Source organism: Loxodonta africana, chromosome 24 (genome assembly GCF_030014295.1).
Source record: "Loxodonta africana isolate mLoxAfr1 chromosome 24, mLoxAfr1.hap2, whole genome shotgun sequence".
Classification (NCBI taxonomy): Eukaryota; Metazoa; Chordata; class Mammalia; order Proboscidea; family Elephantidae; genus Loxodonta; species Loxodonta africana.
This window is the reverse complement of record NC_087365.1, coordinates 33,810,056-33,830,061: the sequence shown is the minus strand read 5'-3', so window position 1 is coordinate 33,830,061 and position 20,006 is coordinate 33,810,056. Positions and strand designations below refer to the sequence as shown.

Below are 20,006 nucleotides of genomic sequence, written 5' to 3'. Positions count from 1 at the left end.
GTGGGTTGAGACCAATTGATGCATCTTAGATGGCTGCTTGCTAGCATTTAAGACCCCAGACGCCACTCTTCAAAGTGGGATGCAGAATGTTAATAGATTTTATTATGCCAGTTGACTTAGATATCCCCTGAAAGGATTGATTATTCTTGTTTCCAGGTTCTAAGTGGACTTTTCTGAAGACTGAAGGGACTGAAACCCATCCAGGGCCCCCCAAACCTCTGCCTCAGACTGTCCACTTTTCAGTCCCCAAAGATGCTCTGGCTCCACTGGGGAAGTGGAGGCCCCTGCCCATATGGAGTCTTGAACTTAGCCTTTCCTCTCTTCTGGGCCTCCCTGTCTCAGTTTCCCTCTTTCACAGTGGCCATACACCCAGCTAGAAGACTTAATTTCCCAGCCTCCATTTTAGTTGGGAGTGGCAATGTAACTAAACTTTGATCAATAAAACGTAAGTGAAAAGTGATGTATGGGATTTGTAGGACATCTCCTTAAAGAAAAGAGGTGCTTCCTTCATCTCCATCCTCTATTAGCTGCCTGGAACATGAATGTGATAGCTGGGGCTCCAGCAGCAATTTTGGATCATGAGGACAAGATCCACACACCCTGAGGATGGAACTGAAAGCTGAAAGGAGCCTGGGTCCCTGATGTCTTTGTGGAGCCACCATTCCAGCCTGAACTGGATAAGCTTCTATCTTGTTTAAGCCATTATTTTGGGGTTTCCTATTATTTGCAGCTGAACTGAATTCTAATTGAAACAGCTTCTGTGGCTCCTCACTCTCCTGGCCTCCCTGCTCCTCATTCTCCTCTGCTGGCTCCTGCTCCTTGAGCTTCCCTGCAGAGGGGAGGTGTCCCAGGTGATGTCTTCAGACTTCTGTCCTTTCATCTCTCTTCTCTTACTCTGCTGAGTTTGCTTGAGTCCCTTGTCTTTAAATACGAATCACAAATCTCTTTGTCCAGCCCAGACTGCCAGAGTTGTGTATTTAGCAGTCCATTCAACATACATTTCTAAAAATTTTTGAAAAATCAGTTTTATTGAGGTATAATTTCAACATATCTTATTTGACCTGCTCATGTTTAGTAGACCCAAATTAAGCAGGCCATTTTGGAACTGTTGATCCCCTCATCCCTCCAAACATGTTCCCCAGTCATTCCCAGTCAGCAAACGGCAGCCCCCGGCTGCTCAAGCAAGAGCCTAGGTGTTTCCCTTGATGCCTTGTTCCCTCACTCCCTACATTCAAACCCATCGGCAAGTCCTAACGGCGCTCTCTGCGGAATCCCCCGCCTCTTGACAAGCCACCATCAGTTCTTAGCTGGCTAAATGGCGTGATTCCATCTGCCCCCACATTCTCCACAGAGCCACAAGAAAGCAAAATTGGTGTAAATTTTTATAAATAATAGATTTCAAAGATATTTCTTGCTTGCCGTTGGTCTGCACCTCCAGATTCACCCTGGAGTTCTAGCTAACTCTCCTATTAGTTACATCATTGGAAAAGGACTGAGAAGCACTGGCTGATCATATTAAAGCGTATCTTTAGGTTATTACAGACCTTTAATAAATTTTTATCCAGATAATATTTGGATAAGTCAAATAGCACTTTAAATACTTAGAGCTGTTCCTTATGATATTTACCTTCATGTTTCTAAACCATGTTTTTTCCATCATTTCTTGAGTCTTAAGTTCTTACCATGAAAGGTAGTTTGATTCTTACATTCCATTACCTTTCCCATCCCCTCAGCAGAGCTGTAGCACCATTTGGGGTTTATAGTATTCTACTTACATTTTTTTTTTTTTTTACTTACATAACTAGTATAGCTGAGCCATGTACTATACCCTGGATTTGCTTTTTATTGTACAGCTTTTTGTCATTCTATTTTCTGGAATTTTGGCTTAGTTTTTTTTTTTTTTTGACCTGGACACTCAGATCTTTCAATCTGGAAATTCATGTCCCTATTTCTGGATACTTTTGTGTAGCCTCTTGGCGATAATTTCCTCCCGTTTTCTCATTCTGGAACTCCTGTTAATCAGATGTTGAATATCCTGGACCGATCCTTTATTTCTAACTTTTCTCTTCCATTTTCTATCCCTTTTCCTCCAGTTTCTAGATTTCCTCAACTTTATCTTGAAACCCTTTGTTGAATTTATTGTTTATATCTTTGAAGAGTTCTTCGTCTCTGAATGGTATTTTTGTTACAGCCTCCATACCATGGCCTACAGGGCCCTGTGTCAGTGGTTCTCAACCTCGGCTGCATGTCACAGGGCCCTGTGTTGGTGGTTCTCAACCTTGGCTGCATGTCACAGAAACCTGGGGAGTTTTTTATTTTTACTGATGCCCAAGGCTCACAGGGATTCTGATTTATTGGTCTGGGGTGTGGCCCAAGCTTTTTGTTTTTAGTTGGCAGTGTCTCCACTAGAATATAAGCTCTGCTGCTGTCTCCTCTGTGTCTAGACTGACACCTGGTACATAGTAGGCATTCACCAGGTAATTGTTCAATGAATGAAGCACCATTTTGTGAAAGATTACTATAAAGTAAGAACGAGTTACAGGAATCTCCTAATGATGCTTTCTCTAAATATATATGAAAACCTAATGCCTGAAAGTCAAACAATAGTCTTGCATGTTGAAAAGGTGCTCAAAACCCAAGGACAGTTAACAAAATACTGTTTCCTATTTCACCTTGCCTTTTAGGCAAAGTCTTTAACAATGTATTTTTTGTGAACTAGGATGTTAAAAAGGAGCCCTGGTGGCACAATGGTTAAAGCGCTTGGCTGCAAACTTAAAAGGTGTGCAGTTCGAACCCATCAGTGGCTCTGCAGGAGAGAGATGTGGCAGTCTGCTTCAGTAATGATTTGCAGCCCTATAAACCCCATGGGGCAGTTCTGCTCTGTCCTACAGTCTGTATGAGTTGCAATTGACTTGATGGCTGTTTTGTTTTTTTCTTAAGGATGTTGAAGTGGAATTATCTTCTCAGTTTCAGCTGAGGCCCAAGACAATAGTGGCCATATGCCGAGGAGGAGCGTGTGACCATGCAAGACTGCTAAACAAGGAGGCCCTAAGGGATTTTGTATTCTTGCCTGACCTTTAGCCTATAAAAGAGCTGGAAATCCGAAGACACCTTTTAGTGGCTGGTGATATGCCATCTCCCCACCTACGAAGGGAGGGGGTGAGGTGATGTGCTTCACCTTGACTCTACAGAGTGTGTAGAGGGGACCCTGAGAACCAGAGGCCAAAAGAAACATTGCAAGGGGCCAGCCAGAGTGCACCACCCAAGTAATGGAACTGCAGGTGGGAGAGACCCAACAGAAGGGGGCAGGGGCAGGGCTGATAAGGGGATGCCATTGAAAACTCATGAAAAATTCACTAGAAGCACGAGGTTCAGCTTTAAATGCTTGCCAGGCCCAAGGAGTCACAACAGTACTAGTCAAGAATAAAGTTTCCTCTCCCTTCTTGCGCCCTCGTAGCAACATAGCAACGTGGGGCAAAGAGGTGAAAGCACAAAGTGAGGAGACAAGGCCCAGCCAGTCCTGCCTTCCCACTGCAGAGGGCTAAGCTCGCAGGGTGTGAGGAGGGGAAAGGCGGCTGTTACCAAATGCAGCTCCAAGGCTCTGTAACTGTGCCGGACTGGACACATCGATTCTCAGTACCTGAAAGTGGTGGGAAAAGCTTTGGGACTTGGAACCTACCCCAGGGACGAGACTTAAAGGGACAATTGGAGATCAGCCTTTTGATCTACTTCAGTTTAGTTTAACATGAGGGTGGGACTAGCATGTTGCCTGTGGTCTGTCATTGTGTTATTTTCCTTTTCAATTGAATATACAATTGATCAGCTTAAGTTCACTGAGTGTGTCTACCAGCTTTATGTGTTTGGCAGCTGAATCATTTCTTCTTGCTGCAGTGATGGTGATGGTGTTTACAAGCCCTTCTTTACGCATTCCCACCTCCCCCCACCCCTGCTTATTTGGCAAGTAGAGACAATCCAGAACCTGAATTTGGTGTGGAAAGCTGGTTTAGGGTTCTCAATTTAAAAAGGTACAAACGTGCCATTCGTTTGAGAGTCAAACATATGAAAGATTATGGAGAAAACCCAAAACCTGTTTTATTTTTATTCCTAGGATGTTTTTAAAATACATTTTTGGAGAAAAGGCAGTAGCAGCTCACAGAATGCCAGGACTCAGGAACAGTGGCAAGTGCTGAGGTGGAGGGATGGACAGTCAGGGGCATTGGCCACCGCTTCCCTGAACTGCCAGCCCCCTGGCTCAGGGACCCCAGCCAAGAACTGTACCTTCGAGGGGAAGAATCATACCCAGAGAGAAACAGGGTTCCTGTGAGGAGGGGGGATGGAGATCGGGAAGATGCCCAAAGGCTTCCTGGGGTGAAGTCGTTTCCAATGGGGTTCGGGTTGCACAGGTGTAAGCATTTGTCAGAAGGTATCGCCTTACGCTTAAGATTTGTGCACTTGATTGTATGTAATTCTGCAAATATAAACTGATGACGCATTTAGGAATTAAGTTGCAACATACCGGAAATGCACCAGAAGATGTACGGATAACTGTGATAAATACAACAATGTTAACTGTAGAATTTTGGTGAAGGGTATATAATTTCAACTTTTCTGTATGCTTGAAAATTTTCATAACAAAATGCTGGGGGTGGGCACACCTGCACTGTTACTTTGGTACAAGCCACGCCCCTCCCTGCATGCCCAGGACAGCTGTTAGTATTCCCAGACACTTGCTACTTTAAGTACAGAAACACTAGTATTTTTGCACATGTAATATTAGAATTTTAAAAATCCAAATTTTTACATCTTAAGATGTGTCTACAGTTATACATTAAAAACTTGAATCTATCCAAAGTGGGTCCTGTGGGAAACCTTCCACTGTTTGAAATCCCATTGCCTAGGTGACTGGGGGAGCCCTGGTGGCACAGTGGTTAAAAGCTCAGCTGCTAACCAAAAGGTCTGCAGTTCACATCCACCAGCCCCACCTTGGAAACCCTATGGTGCCGGTCTACTCTGTCCTCTAGGGTCACTATGAGTCGGCTGACTCAATGGCACCTGACAACAGCAGCAGCAACACAGGTAACTGGGAGGTGGGACAGCTTCATGAGTCAGCTGGTCTTTCCCACAGCCAGACTGAGCCTGTGTTCTTCCCCAGGACCTTGATGGAGAAGTGTTAGCATGGGAACATTAAAACTACAAGAGGGCATGGCAGGGGGATTAAGGGAAGGTAGGCCCCAGAACCTACTGCTAGCCTATCCCAGAACCAGACCCCTTGGTCCGCCAGGGAGAGGTCCACCCCTCTCTGTTTCTCCTCCTGGGTAGCCATCTTGGAAACCTGACTTCACCTCCCAGGATAATTTATTTTAATTGGACCCATTATCCTTCTTGATGAAACTCAAGCCAGAAGGACCAGGAATTTCAGACTTGGATCCTGACCTCAAACAAACAGCTTCTGAGAACAAAGGGAAGATACTGCTGGCCATATCTCACTTCATTTTAAAACACTGAATCTGCCAACATAGGATCATTTTGCTCAGTTCAGCCATCACCCTCCCCTCAGGGTGTGCTGCTTGGGTCTACAGGACAGGGGAGGCATGCAGTGATTTCCCAGAAAATCAATTTAAAGACTTGGGGAAAGTTATTTGAAAGGGTTATTTTTACATTAAGACAAACATGGATATATTATGGAGTGAAAAATCCCTATGATCTTTCGTTAAAATAGGTTTTGAAGAAATTTTGCTGAGTTTTTATAGACCATACCCCTAGCCTCCCAAGGGCATGTTTTATTCCCTTGATACCATTAAGGAAACGTCACCAGAAAAGTTAGGAAAGTATTTTTGCTGGCTGGAAGAACTCAAGTTGTAGGCAGCAGCTGCTTCTGGGGAAGGAAGGACAATAAAAGGGGTTTCAAGGTTTGTGCTATACAGTTTTGAATCTTTCCTGTGTAAAAAGACAGTAAGAAAAACCTAATAAAATACATGTGGTTTTGGGTAGGAAACGCCGGAGTGATGCTGGGTGGCAGTCTGTGCTCAGAACCATGGACGAGTGTAAGGGAATGTGGACGTTTGTCCAGGATGTACTCACTCAGGTGCACAGAACCAGCCGTGATTTCTGGGGAAGGCAGAGTGAGAGGACAGAGCTTTGTCTCTCCTGGCTGCGAGACCTTGGGCAAGCCCTCCTTGACCCCGCTTTCCTCATCTCTAAGATGGCTTAACCACCCTGCTGCAGAGGGTACTGTGAGGGTGACAGGAGCTACAGGATGTAACACACGTGGTGCACTCTGGGTCTTCAATGTCTGTCATTCCCTTTGACCTTCCCCAGTGCAGTTTAATGGGGGAGGTGGGGGGGGCCAACTTTCAAAACATTGGTGGGAGTGGAGAATAACAAAAGGGGTGTCTAGCGAAAGAGAACTAGAAGCCAGGGCACCAATTCTGTAGCAGGCTCAGGCAGCAGGTAGTCAGACTACGTGGTTACCCAGGAAAAGAGGCCCTTTCAACCTAGTATTTAAATATACAACGCGAGAGTAAGTAAGCATTTTGGTTATTTTTAGTTAAAGAAAAACAGCCTTTTCCAAGGGTGACAAGTGAACTGAAGGTCAGGAGGAAGGTGGGTGTGGCTTCTCACAAGCTCTTGCTCCAAATTCCAGAAGCCATCAGAGTGGGTCCTCCTGGAGGAACTTGGGAGAGGTTGGAGCATTCCTTTGGAGGGAGGTGGAGTGGCCAGCCCACCCTTGGTCACCAGATTGGTGCAAGTGGGCTCTTAGGTGATTCCCACGTGGGCTGGCGTGACTAATGTTCTTCTTGGGGGCATTAAACTTTGGAATAACACAGGGAGCCAAGGGAGGGGCTTATTCAGTTGGATTCTGAATCACAATCAGGAAATAGTCTTTATCTGCAAAAGAGAAAAACAAAAAAGAACCAATCACTGAAAGTAAAAGGAGGGAAAAAGAAAACATCCTAAGTCATTAAACATAAAAACCATCACACAAAGCAGAGGCAGAGGCTGGAGTGAAGCCAAGAAATGCCAAAGATTACCAGGAACTATCAGAAGCTAGGAAGAGGCAAGAGAGGATCTTCCCTGAGAGCCTTCAGAGACAGCATGGCTCTGCTGACACTCTGAATTCAGACTTCTAGCCTCCAGAACCGTGAGGTAATAAATTTCTGTTGTTTTTAAGCCAAATAAATTAATAAAGCATTAAACACAATAAAAAGCATTAATGCCCAGGCTTCCAATTGCTAAGAAAACAGTAAATAAACTTGTGAGTTTCAGGCAAGTGCAGCTTGCTGGAAACCACTGGAAATAACAGCACCCCTGAGGCTTACATGGGCAGGCCCTCGCAGTAATACCACACAATACCGATACAGGCAGTTGCCAGCTTATGAAAGTTCAGTTCCTAAAGCTAGGTAAAGTTCGTATCTAACATCAAATGTTTGTCTTAGTATATAGTTAGTGTACCTTTCCATGCGTAAAAAACACTAAACATTTCCAGACACACTAAAACATCTTTAACATAATAAATTAATAATAATGTTTTGATGGGCGTCACAAAGTAGTACCTGTTTGTTATTACAAACCATTTTATGTACATCAAATTTTTAATAGGCCTCAGGGTTGTGAGTCGGATGTTCTGTACTCTATGGTGTTACTCTGTTGAGAATCACAGGTTCACAGAGTTACATGAATTGCCCGAGGCAGTGGGTCTCAAACTCCAGCACGCATCCCAATCACCTGCTGTTGCTGTGTGGCGTCCAGTCAATTCTGACTCATAGTGACCCTACTGGACAGAGTAGAACTGCCCCATAGGGTCTTCTAGGCTGTAATCTTTATAGGAACAGAATACCAGGTCTTTTCTTCTTTGCAGCACCTGGTGGGTTCGAACTGCCAAACTTTTGGTTAGCAGCCGAGCACCTCAACCATTGTGGCACCAGGGCTCTGTTGCTGGTTGCCATCAAGTGGATTAGACTCATAGCGACCATGAAGGACAAATTAAAACTTTCCCACAGGGTTTCCGACACTGTAAATCTTTACAGAAGCAGACTGCCACATCTTTTTCCCAGAGATGGGCTAATGAATTCGAACCACTGACCTTTCAGTTAGCTGAGTGCTTAACAACTGCACCACCAGGGCTCCTCACCTGCAGGGCTGGCTGAAACACACCTACCCCAGAGCTTCTGAGTAAGTGAGGGTTGGGGCCTGATAACCCGCATTTCTAACAAGTTCCCAGGTGATGCCCGATGCTGCTGCTCCTGGGGGAGCCACTAGCCCTAAGCAAACCCAGTTAGTTAGTGGCAAAGAAGGAATTCCAACCTCGACCCCACTGGTCTGGGGTTAATGTCATTTTCTGTCGCAAGCTCAGCTTCTGGCCCTCCAGACCTAGATGAATTTTCAAGGGCACCAGGTTGAAGGAGGCCAAAGCTGCGTGGATTCCAGCCCTGGGGATCCTGTGTAGCAAGGCAGAATGTCCTTCACGAGATCACAGGAAGTTCAAGCCACAGCGGATTTCAGAGGTAAGCCTGATGTCCCTCAGAAAACTGGAGAAGCAGGAAGCTCCAGCTCTGCCCACCTAAACTTCAAAACCACAAACCTTTATCAAGGCTTCCATGTGCTCTGCACTGGACTGACCACTTCTCATGTTTATCTCAATGAGTTCTCAAACCACGAGGATTCTGAGGCAGGTATAATGTTTTCCCATTTTACAAATGAGAACTCTGAGGCTCAGAGAGTTAAATGGCTTGCTGACATGTAGTGGGAGCTGGGTTTGGCCTCTAGCCTGATGCCTCCTCCCTGCTGAACACCAGAGAAATGGCAAGACCTTGGCCATGTCTGCTCTGTGTCTACTCAGATTCAAGTCTAAAGCGTGGTTCTTCCCATGATGATGGGCCATTGAAACTGGGAAGAAACTAGTTTCATGGCTAAGCAGCCATCATAAATTTTTTAAAAATCACTAGTAAAAGTCACTGATAAAAAGATACAATCAATAATACTAGTATTTTTTATTTCAAATTATCAAGCTCTAAATCCAGTAATACCACTTCAGATGCTTTGTGAGATAAGGTAGCATGTTAAAGTTTATGCTGAGTTAACTCAGATTTGTATCAGTGACATTACTAAGTGAAGACCAAGTCTCTTCAGGTGGGCCGCTCTGGGCCAGGAAAGAGTTAAACTGGGTACATATGTGGACAAACTGTCTGAAACCTTCTGATGGTATTTTTGGCCTGGGAAGCTGCTTCTCAGTGTGCAGAAGAGCCAGAGGAGGAGGGCAGAAAGGGGGGGAGGACCTCCTTCGTTGGCAGGGCTGCTCCCAGGTGGCTCACACTTGTGTTAAACAGGCAGCAGCCAGGCCTGTTCTACTAGGGGAAGGGGCGTTGCCTGCCCTGTGGGGCCTGGGCTTCATGGAAATCCTAAGGCACTCCTGCCCCAATGCCCCAGGGGCTCTGGTCAGTAGTACCTGCCCATAGGAGTTCTGGCCCAAAACTGGTATTCTTACTTGGCCACATCAAAGTGAACATCCAAAGTGTCAAACCACTGGTTTCGACCCTACACAATCCTTGACCCATCTCCACTGCTGACTCCACCTCTGATCTTCAGCAAAGGGATATCAACAACGGAGGGGGTTTAGAGAGTCATTTATTCATTAAACAAATATTTGTTAAATACCTACTAGGTGCAAAGCTCTGAGACAAGTCCCTGCCCTCAGGGAACTTACTGTCTAGTAGAGGAGAAAGACTTAAATAAATACAGTTGATTCTCATTATTCACGATAGTTATATCCTATAAAAGAGTGAATACTGTATGAACACCGAACCAGTTCTCCTAGGAGAAATACAGGGTTATGCTCCTCCAAGCCTCTAGTCACATTTTCATCAACCCATCAGTACATAATCTTATTTTATCTGTGTTTATTTAAGCATTCCTCACTTGTAAATACTAACACTGAACTTACACCAGCGGTACTGTAACTCATGCCTGAACGAAGCTTATCTAACACACTTATTTTCTCCATAAGACACATCACCACTTCCTGCATTATGAACAAAACACAGCACCTTAGCACTATGTTTGGGGGCCATTTTAAACAGCAAAATCACCAACAAAAAGCACAAAAATGTGCAAAACGTGACACTAAAATACACCACAAAAATGACAATTGTTTACAGTCTGAGAGCTGACACAAGAAAGCAGAGTGTGTCCTTGTTCACCTCAGCTGGGAACGTGTGTCAGGCCAGTCAAATTTTCTGCCGCTTTGTGTATGTCCACGAATGGCTGTGAAAACACTGTGAATACTGATTTGGAGGCTGCAGATGAATTTCAGCTAGTAGACAAATTCACAAATACAGAATCTGCAAATAACAAGAATCAACTGTACGTACAGAATTCCAAACCATGACTATGGGAAGGACAGGCTGCCACAAGGAACTATGAACGTTGGGGCCCTACCTCATATGGACTGGGGGAGTCATGAGGGGGCCCCTCTCTGGGGGAGGCACACTTAATCATAGACGGAGCAGGTAAGCAAGCTGGTTAGCCAAGTGAAAAGGAAAGAGGGGAGCCCTGGGAGGGCCCTGATGGAGAAGTCTAACTCTGGAGGCTCTGAGAGGCAACAGTGTGGCTGGAGCACAGGAGAAAGGGTGTTGAGAGAAAACACGCATTCCTTCTTTTTAAGGCAATCTCAAAATGTCACCCCGCCAGCATATCAAGATGGGGGGCGGGTGGTGAGGGTGTGGGATGGAGGGAGGGAAGAGCTCACACTCCCTGCTTCCCAGGTAAGCGTCTGGCCACCTCACTCTTGCCTCCACTTATAAGGCTATGGGGTGGGTCTCTGGGGCTGTAATTCCCGAGGAGAACCTCTAACTCGGGAGTTTCTGATCTCCCAGACAAGGGCATCAGCCACACCCACAGGCTTCGCATGCCCTGTGGATCCTCAAGACCAATCAGAGATGCCTTTGCTGCTGAGCTGAGAAATAAATGGCCAGGAGCTTTCAGATTACTCTCCTGTTCCAAAGAGGACATTTGCTGAAGCTTTAAGCCAAGAGACACAGTTTGTCTGATTTGGAGACCACATGATTTGTCCCTGCTGCATGTTCTGAGCACCCACGTAGGCCACACACACAGGGTGTGTAGAGGAACCATTCCTTGCCCGCCTTTTAGGAGGTGGAGATTTGTCCGGGCAGGCTGTGGGCACTTGAGACCGGCTCTATGGTTCTCTCGCATCCTTCTAAGCAGACAGGCTGGGCCCCAGCAGCCCTGGGAACAGAACCAGTGTCGCCCTGCTGCTGGAAGTGGCTGAGGTCCCCATCTCCTCCTCCAAATTCATCTCAGAACTCTGCAGCCAACCTCCTTACCATCTGTGTTGCCAAGCCAGGGGCATCAGTGTCCCAGCCTCCCCACTGCCCTCCTTCATCTGGCCCGTAAACACAATCCTATCACCTCCTGCCCTAAAAACCTCTGCTGTCAGGATCAAGCCTGCACACAGCTGACTGTGGTGTTTGGGGCCCCCTTTTTCTAAATTGGACCCAATGTCTCACCTCCCACTCCTTCCTACACATATTCTGATGCCCTAGACAAGCTGTCCAACGCCTAACTGCATTGTCACGGGCACACTTTACTTACCCAAATTCAACAACATGGTTCAGCCAAAGAAGGAGAGAGAGATAGAGAAGGAACAATGCAAAAAACAGTCCTAGCAAGTCTGTCTACCCTTCCAGGCCATGAATGTGAGATGAGGCAGGGCAGAATAGGTGGCCCTTCTGTTCCCTCTTGTGGTCCCAGTCCTGTGGATGACCTCTCATCATTCTGGGAATGATCCAAAGGCCTAGAGGCAGTGTTTGTACTACACAGCTCCCAAACGCAAGCCAAGAGCTTCGTGTAAAGCAACACTAGCAATCGGTTCTCAAGCTAGAGGAAAACTTGGTTGGACTGGCTTAAGAGGCAGGACTGTACTGTATAAGTGAACAAATTAAAAAATTTCCAAGGGGCCATCTAAACAAAAAACCCCACTGCCGTTGAGTCGATTCCGACTCATAGCAACCGTATAGGACAGAGTGGAACTGCCCCATAGAGTTTCCAAGGAGCGCCTGGCAGATCCGAACTGCCGCATCAATTGGTCCCAGCCCACTCGGAGCAAAGGGGAATGAAGACCACCAAGACACAAGGAAAATACTAGCGCAAGAGACAAAAGGGCCACATAAACCAGAGACTTCATCAGCCTGAGACCGGAAGAACTAGATGGTGCCCAGCTACCACCCATGACGCCCTGGCAGGGAACACAACAGAGAGTCCCTAACAGAGCAGGAGAAAAGTGTGCAGCAGGCCTCAAATTTAAGTAAAAAGACCACACTTAATGGTCTGACTGAGACTGGAGGAACCCCCAAAGCCATGGCCTCTTAATACTCTTTTAACCCAGAACTAAAACCATTTCCAAAGCCCACTCTTTAGACAAAGACTGGACCGGACTATAAAACATAAAATAAAGCTCGTGAAGAGTGTGCTTCATAGTTAAAGCAGATACACAAGACCAAATGGGAAGCTCCTGTCCGGAAGCAGGATGAGAAGGTAGGAAGGGACCGGAGCTGGCTGAAGTAACACAGGAGACCTGAGGTAGAAAGGAGGAGTGGATGCCACATTTTAGGAATTGCAACTAGTTTCACATAATACGTGTGTAAATTTTTGTATGAGAAATTAACTTGAGCTGTAAACTTTCACCTAAAGCACAATTAAAAAAAATTTTTTTCCAAGGATAACGACTACATATGTAGTGTTTTTTGCTTTGCACCTTGGTTCAGAACCACAGAGTTATATTTCCTCCAAATGTGGCTCTCCTATCCCTCCACCTTGCTCACACTGTTTCATGCGCCTTCAAGACTCAGCTCAAATGTCACCTTTCCCGGGAAATCTTTCTGAAAACCCCAGGCACGCCTAATCACACCTTCCCCTATGTTCCCAAGTGCCCCTGGTATTTTCCTCTATCGAGGCAAGGGTTACACTGTTAAGCTGAAGTGTCTACCTCCCTCATGAGACCATGATTCCCTTGTGTGGCCTAGAGTCCCTGTGAATGAGTGTTTGTCAGGAGCTGCCAGCAGGAGACTGGCCAGGCAGTGAGGCAATCGATGGTCCCTTCAATTCTTCAGCTCTTTCTGTGGAACCTCTGGAGGCTCCAATGGACTGTTTTCCTGATAAGCTACAGAGAATCTGCTGGAAGGGTCTTCCTGTGAGTGGAGACATGGGAGACTCCTTACCTGGTGCAACCATAATTTCATTTTTCTTGGAGCGAATTCGAAGGAAGGTGAGGTCATTCTGGGGGTCAATTTCACGCACGGTGCTCCGTGCCTTCAAGATGAAGTTGTGCATGAGGTTGGCGTACTGTGTGGTAGTGGAATTGTCCATGGTGCTCTTGATGGGAATGCCTGAGGGGAGAGCAAACAGAGACCAGGTGGGAACATTGGGGCCCCTTTCTGCTGAGCTCCCAACCCCACTTCCCCTAATTCTACAGTATCAGACTGGCAGTAACACTCAGTGACACCGTACTGAGGGCTTACTGTGTCAGCCCTTGATGTATGTCAGCGCCAGTCTCCTGAACTACTTCACCATCTTCATTTACTAATGAGGCCATGGGTGAGGTGACCTGCCTAAGGCCACGCAGTAGATAAACAGTGGGGTGAGGATTCGAATGCAAGCTCGACTGCTGGGCTCCTTTCACAGGGCTCCTGCCTTAACTGGTTTCCAGGAATAAAAAGGAGGATTATGATTCCACAAAGCTTAGAACCTGGACTAGGAGGACAGCTCTTACAAATCCGTAGGTACTGAAAAGCAGGAAGAAAAAAAACTGTCAGCTTGTGCCAAAAACATGACCATCACTAGTGTTTTGCTCCATTTTCCACCCAAAGGAAACTTAGGGCCCATTTAAGCACACCAAAAATACACGATATACCCCCAAATTAATGTTTCCGTGTCTGTATGAACTCTTGGTAAACAGCACTGCTTCTGGCTTCAGAGATCAGAGATCCCACTAAGTGGACATTCTACAGAGTTACTATTGGACATTCCCCTACTGAATTTTTTTTTTTACTAGTGTAATTAACTGCAATGAACATTATTGTGCATCAAGCCTTTTCTGTTTTGAGGATTGTTTTCCTGAGATAATCTATTAAATGGACCTCGCTCTGTGGACTATGCCTATTGTCATGGAGGTGAGGAATGTGGCCCAACTTGAGCCACCCCTCACCACAACTGAGTGATCAGGGTGCCTTTGAATCAGCCATGACACATCAGCACTAGGCTCCATCCACGAGGTCACAAGAGCCAACCAGCTGACATTCACTTGTGAAGAACGTGGTACACACAGCTCCTCAGAAGTAAGAGGCCAGGTTTTGGGCCCAGGCCCTGATAATCTAGCCCACGATTGATCAGCAATGCAGTCATCCTCAGGCCTACTCAGTGGGTGGCAAGAAACTAACCCAGCCTTCTTAGGACATCAGAAACACAGGAGTGGGCAGAAGAGGGGGACACAGAGGTCGTAGAAGCAGCTGAAATCAGTCAGGCTGGTGTGAGCCAAGTCATGAGAATGGGTCATAGTGGCCACTCATCTTTAAGGGACAAGGTGACCATATCACCAGGGCTGGTACTGAGTGCCAGATGGCAACAATAGGTACACCAGGGCCCCATGAAGCCTCACTCTATAGCTGTACCTTCCTGAGGATGGCAGTATAAGCTGTGTGTCCATTGTTCTCTTTCTATAATTGGGGTTACGATTAAAGAGTAAGAGCTCTGAAACTTGATGACCTGGGTTTACACCCCAGCTCTGGCCATCAATGGCTATGTGGCCTTAAGCAAGCGATTTAACCTTTATGAGTCAGAATCAACTGGATGGCAGTGGGTTTTACAATTCAAGTCAGTTTCTCATACAAAAATTCATACACACATTGTTATGTGACCCTAGTTGCTCTCCCTACAATGTGACAGCATACTCCTTCTCTCCACCCTGTATTTCCCATGTTCATTCAACCAGCTCCTGTCCCCCTCTGCCTTCTCATCTCACCTCTGGACAGGAGCTGCCCACTTAGTTTTGTGTCTGTTTGAACTAAGAAGCACACTCCTCACCAGTATCATTTTATGTCTTACAGTCTAGTCTAATCTTGGTCTGAAGAGTTGGCTTCAGGAATGGTTTTAGTTTGGGGCTAACAGACACTCCGGGGCCATGTCTTCTGGGGTCCCTCCAGTCTTAGACCATTAAGTCGTCTTTTTCTGTGAATTTGAGTTCTATACCCCACTTTTCTCCTGCTCCCTCAGGGGTTCTCTACTGTGTTCCCTGTCAGGGCAGTCACTGGTGGTAGCCAGGCACCACCATCTAGTTCTTCTGGTCTCAGGCTGACGGAGTCTCTGGTTTATGTGGCCCTTCCTTTCTCTTGGGCTCATTTTTTCCTTGTGTCTTTGGTGTTCTTCATTCTCCTTTGCTCCAGATGGGTTGGGACGAGTTGAAGCATCTTACATGGTTGGTTACTAGCTTTTAGGACCCCAGACTCCACTCACCAAAGTGGGATGCAGAACATTTTTTTAACTTTTTTTTTTCTGCTTTTTTTTTTATTAACTTTTATTGAGCTTCAAGTGAACGTTTACAAATCAAGTCAGACTGTCACATATAAGTTTATATACACCTTACTCCGTACTCCCACTTGCTCTCCCCCAATGAGTCAGCCCTTCCAGTCTCTCCTTTCGTGACAATTTTGCCAGCTTCCAACTCACTCTATCCTCCCATCCCCCCTCTAGACAGGAGATGCCAACACAGTCTCAAGTGTCCACCTGATATAATTAGCTCATTCTTCGTCAGCATCTCTCTCCTACCCACTGTCCAGTCCCTTCCATGTCTGATGAGTTGTCTTCGGGAATGGTTCCCGTCCTGTGCCAACAGAAGGTTTGGGGACCATGACCGCCAGGATTCCTCTAGTCTCAGTCAGACCATTAAGTATGGTCTTTTTATGAGAATTTGGGGTCTGCATCCCACTGATCTCCTGCTCCCTCAGGGGTTCAGAACATTTTCTTAATAAACTTTGTTATGCCAATTGACTTAGATGGCCCCTGAAACCATGGCCCCCAGACCCCCGCCCCACTACTCTTTCCCTTGAAGTGTTTGGTTGTATTCAGGAAACACTCTTTTGGTTTAGTCTAGTTGTGCTGACTTCCCCTGTATTGTGTGTTGTTCTTCCCTTCACCTAAAATAAGCAGTGGGTCTTTTAAGCCTCCATTTTCTCATTTCCTAATCTGTAAACAGCAGCTTCAAAATGCTGCTGTAAAGACTGTTGTAGGCCCCAAGTCATGGCAACCCCATGTGCAACAGAACAAAATGCTGCCTGGCCTTGTGCCCTTGCCATCATCAGTTGCAGATTGGACCATTGTGACCCATAGGTTTTCACTGCCTGATTTTTCGTAAGTAGATCAGGAGGCCTTTCTTTGTAATCTCTGTCTTAGACTGGAAGCTCCCCTGAAACCTGTTCAGCATCATAGCAACACACAAGCCTCCACCGACAGACTGGGAACCTGGGTCTCCTGTATGGAAGGCAAGAATTCTACCTCTGAGCTACCACTGCCCGCGCTGCTCTTTGCTGAACATCCATAATGCATATGGATGTTCAGCAAAGAGCACTTAATTGTTAGTTTGTTAGCAACATCACCTACACAAAAAATCCCATTCCCCAGATAACCTAAGGGGACATTCCTGTACCTGAAATGGCCTCGATAACACAGGGCCCTCCTGCTGAGGGCAAGGACAAGAGCCCAGATGGGACAGGACCCTGGACTGGCTGTCCTGACATTTGGCAGGTAACTCTCCCCTCAGCTCACCTTTGGGCTCTGATGGTAACAGACTTAGCAATCTCAAGGCTTGAGTGATCAAACACCTTGACTGCTTATACACAAAGCCGCCTTCTTTCAGGTCCCTCTGCCTGGAATATTTCTTTCTTCCCCTAGTCAGTCATGACTCCCACTGGTCCCTCAGGTCTCCGCCTCCTGATATATCACACCTTAAGGAAAGTGATCATCATCTGTAAGCTCCCTGAGAGCCAGCAGTGTCTTTAGGGACTACAATAAGCTATTGATAAGTCAGTGGTCACAGAGTTACTTTCAGTAGTTCAGACAAATACTGGCGTGAGTTTGATCACATTTCTACCAGGTGGGAAGGGTACGTAGAGGAAACAAACCAGCCATTTGTTGGCTCCCTCTAAAAACAAAACATGGAGGTGGGGCAAGGACCAAAACTGGGGAAAATTTCAAACAAGAGTAAGAGATCAATTCCAGATTCACAGGAAGCCAGAGCTGGAGGTCACACAGATGGTCTAATGATTAGGACACCTAATTTAAGCCTCTGTTGTCACAGGTGGGGAATGTGCAGTCCACAGAGAAGTGGCTGGTCACCGGCACACATGATTTCTAACCCAGGGTTGTGTAGCCAAGGTCCTCCCACCATACCCTGCTGCTTCAGTCAAAAAAATGTTAAAAAATTTAACAGATATTTATTAAGCACCAACTATGTGCCAACACTGTTCTAGGTCCTGGGGATACAGTAAAAAAAAGCCAAGCCCGTTGCTGTAGAGTTGATTCCAACTCATAGCGACCCTACAGGAAAGTACAGAATTGCCCCATAGGGTTTCCAAAGAGCCGCTGGTGAATTCCAACGGCTAACCTCTTGGTTAGCTGCCAAGCTTTTAACCACTGCACCAGTGAACACAAACAAACAAATCCCTACCCTTTAGCGCTTACACTTTTTTCCATATGTGGGTAGCAGCAGAGGGTGGCAAGGGTCTGGACAGAGATAAATAGAATCAAATGTTCCTTAACTTCTTGGCAGAGTTGCTTAAACTCAAACTTTTATTATGAAATACCAGTTGAATCTGGCTAAGGCAAGAGGTGGTGGCAGGTGGTTGGTAAGTGACTGGGACAAGGATGTGTCATGGGTTCAGAGGTGGGAGCAATCATTCTGAGGCTGGGTGGTCAGGGATGGCATCCTGAAGGAAGAGACATCTGAGCCAAATCATGGGGTGGGAAAATCCTAGATAAGATCAAAAAAAAAAAAAACCAAACCCGTTGCCACCGAGTCAATTCTGACTCCTAGTGACCCTGTAGGACAGAGTAGAATGGCTCCATAGAATTTCCAGGGGGTGCCTGGTAGATTCGAGCTGCCGACCTTCTGGTTAGCAGCCGTAGCCTTAACCACTGTGCCACCAGGGATGAGATAAGAGAGATCCCTAATACGAGCATCTCTAAACAATCATCTTTAATTGAAGCTTCTAGAAGAGCCCTGGTGGTGCAATAGTTTAAGCACTCGGCTGCTAACTGAAGGGTCGGAGGTTCAAACCCACAAGTGGCTCCACAGGAGAAAAGACCTGGCGACCTGTTCCCATAAAGACTACAACCTAGGAAACGCTATAGGACAGTTTCTACTTTGCCACATGGGGCTGTTAGAAGTCAGAATTGACTCGACAGCACACAACAACAACAGAGGGCTTAAAGGCCCCATGGAGCAGTGGGAAGAGTAAACAACCTAAAATCTGTGTTCTGACTACCTCTCTCCATAGCTGGGTGACCTTGGGAAGGCCACCTCATCTCTCTCAGCCTCAGGTTCCTCACCTGAAAAATGGGCAAACTTCCCTGCCTTGCAGGGTCACTGTGGGAAATGTAAAGGAGAGACCAAAGGAGGAGCTCTGTGAACGGGTTACAAATTAAAAGTACATAAAACACACACACACAATTGTTAACACTTATATGGCATTTACTGTGCACCAGTAAATGGATTGACAACAGTGGGTGCAACAATGGGCTCAAGCATAACACCAACTGTGAAGATGGCGCCAGACTGGGCAGTATTTCGTTCTGTTGTATACAGGGTTGCTGTGAGTTGGAACCAACCTGACAGCACCTGACAACAATAACATGCGCCAGGCACTGTTCTAAAAGCTTCCCTTCGAGGAAGTGTAGTATTAATCACATGTTACAAATGAGGAAACTGGAACAGTAGTTAAGTGACTTGCCCAAGGTCATGCAGCCAGTAAGCAGCAGAGCCAGGCAGCCTGGTTTGGCATTCTGTCCTTTCAGCCACTGTGCTACACTGCCTCGTTAGTACCCAAAGAGAAGTGCTCAGCAGGCTCATCAGTATCCAAAAGGTAAGCAGTTCGGCTAGATTTCTGAATGAAAGAGCTCAACTTCAGAGGCAGTTTTAAGGCAAGAATGAAGGCTTGTAGCTTGCCAGTACTGACTGGTGGAAGCCTAGGGGCCTGGGGCAGTCACTCCTGGGGTCCAAATGCTGAGCCAAGAAACCCTCTGTCTAAGTGACACACAGTTTTTTGAGTTTTGGAGCAAAAAGTGCCCAAAAGAGATCACCTGGACCAACCACTCCACTCAGGGCTGCTGAGACCTGAAGAAGGGAGGGGACTTGGCCCAGGTCACCCAGTTGGTCAGTATCAGACCTGAGCTGGGGGCCTGCTCCTACCTTCCACTGTGTCCTGAGGGCCTATAACCTCTTGCCTCCTTTAAATGCAATGGTCACGTGGCTAAATGAGGGTCTGACAAAGCTGGGAGCATGCTCTGCCGCTCTGGCTAGCCCAGGCTCTGGCAGGTTACAAACGACATTTTAACCAAGGACATGCCAACTCTACTTTGTTGCCTTTGGGGACTTTTATCCTGCTCCACTTAAGCACGTACTGTTGAGAATCCTGCCTTTCTAAACAAGGCCTAGAATACCAACATACCCATACACAGAGGCTCTTTTAGAGCACGGGGTAAATCAGAACTGACCAAATACACGGGGCTAGAGAACTGGGGGAACTGAATGACTCTGGGCATGGCCCTGACCTCTGAGGATATCTGCAGCTATGTCTGTAAAGCTAATGGCACCAATGTCTACAGGGCAGTGGTACTGAACTAGAAATCAGACATGACCAGTGGAGCACCAGGCACATGGCAGGTGCACAGTTAATGTCATTATCACCTCCATTCAGAGGGCTAATCATAACCCAGCCTGGGAG

At 46.4% G+C, this 20,006-nt stretch overlaps 2 protein-coding genes across 3 annotated transcripts in view; both read right to left on the bottom strand.

Moving 5' to 3' along the window:
* Window positions 1–6,525: 6,525 nt before the first annotated feature.
* Window positions 6,526–20,006, bottom strand: part of ITCH (itchy E3 ubiquitin protein ligase) — a 151,890-nt gene continuing 138,409 nt past the window's right edge. For both annotated transcript variants that reach the window (XM_003411667.4, XM_023550161.2), the window contains one exon: window positions 6,526–6,888. The gene's annotated coding sequence lies outside the window, so the exon portion shown is untranslated. The remainder of the gene's footprint in view (window positions 6,889–20,006) is intronic.
* Window positions 6,526–20,006, bottom strand: part of DYNLRB1 (dynein light chain roadblock-type 1) — a 30,315-nt gene continuing 16,834 nt past the window's right edge. The window contains exons 3-4 of the mRNA XM_003411668.4: window positions 13,233–13,400; window positions 6,526–6,888 (exon numbers count right to left, since the gene is read on the bottom strand). Of these exons, the coding sequence (XP_003411716.1) occupies window positions 6,845–6,888; window positions 13,233–13,400 (212 nt within the window). The 3' untranslated portion in view covers window positions 6,526–6,844. The remainder of the gene's footprint in view (window positions 6,889–13,232; window positions 13,401–20,006) is intronic.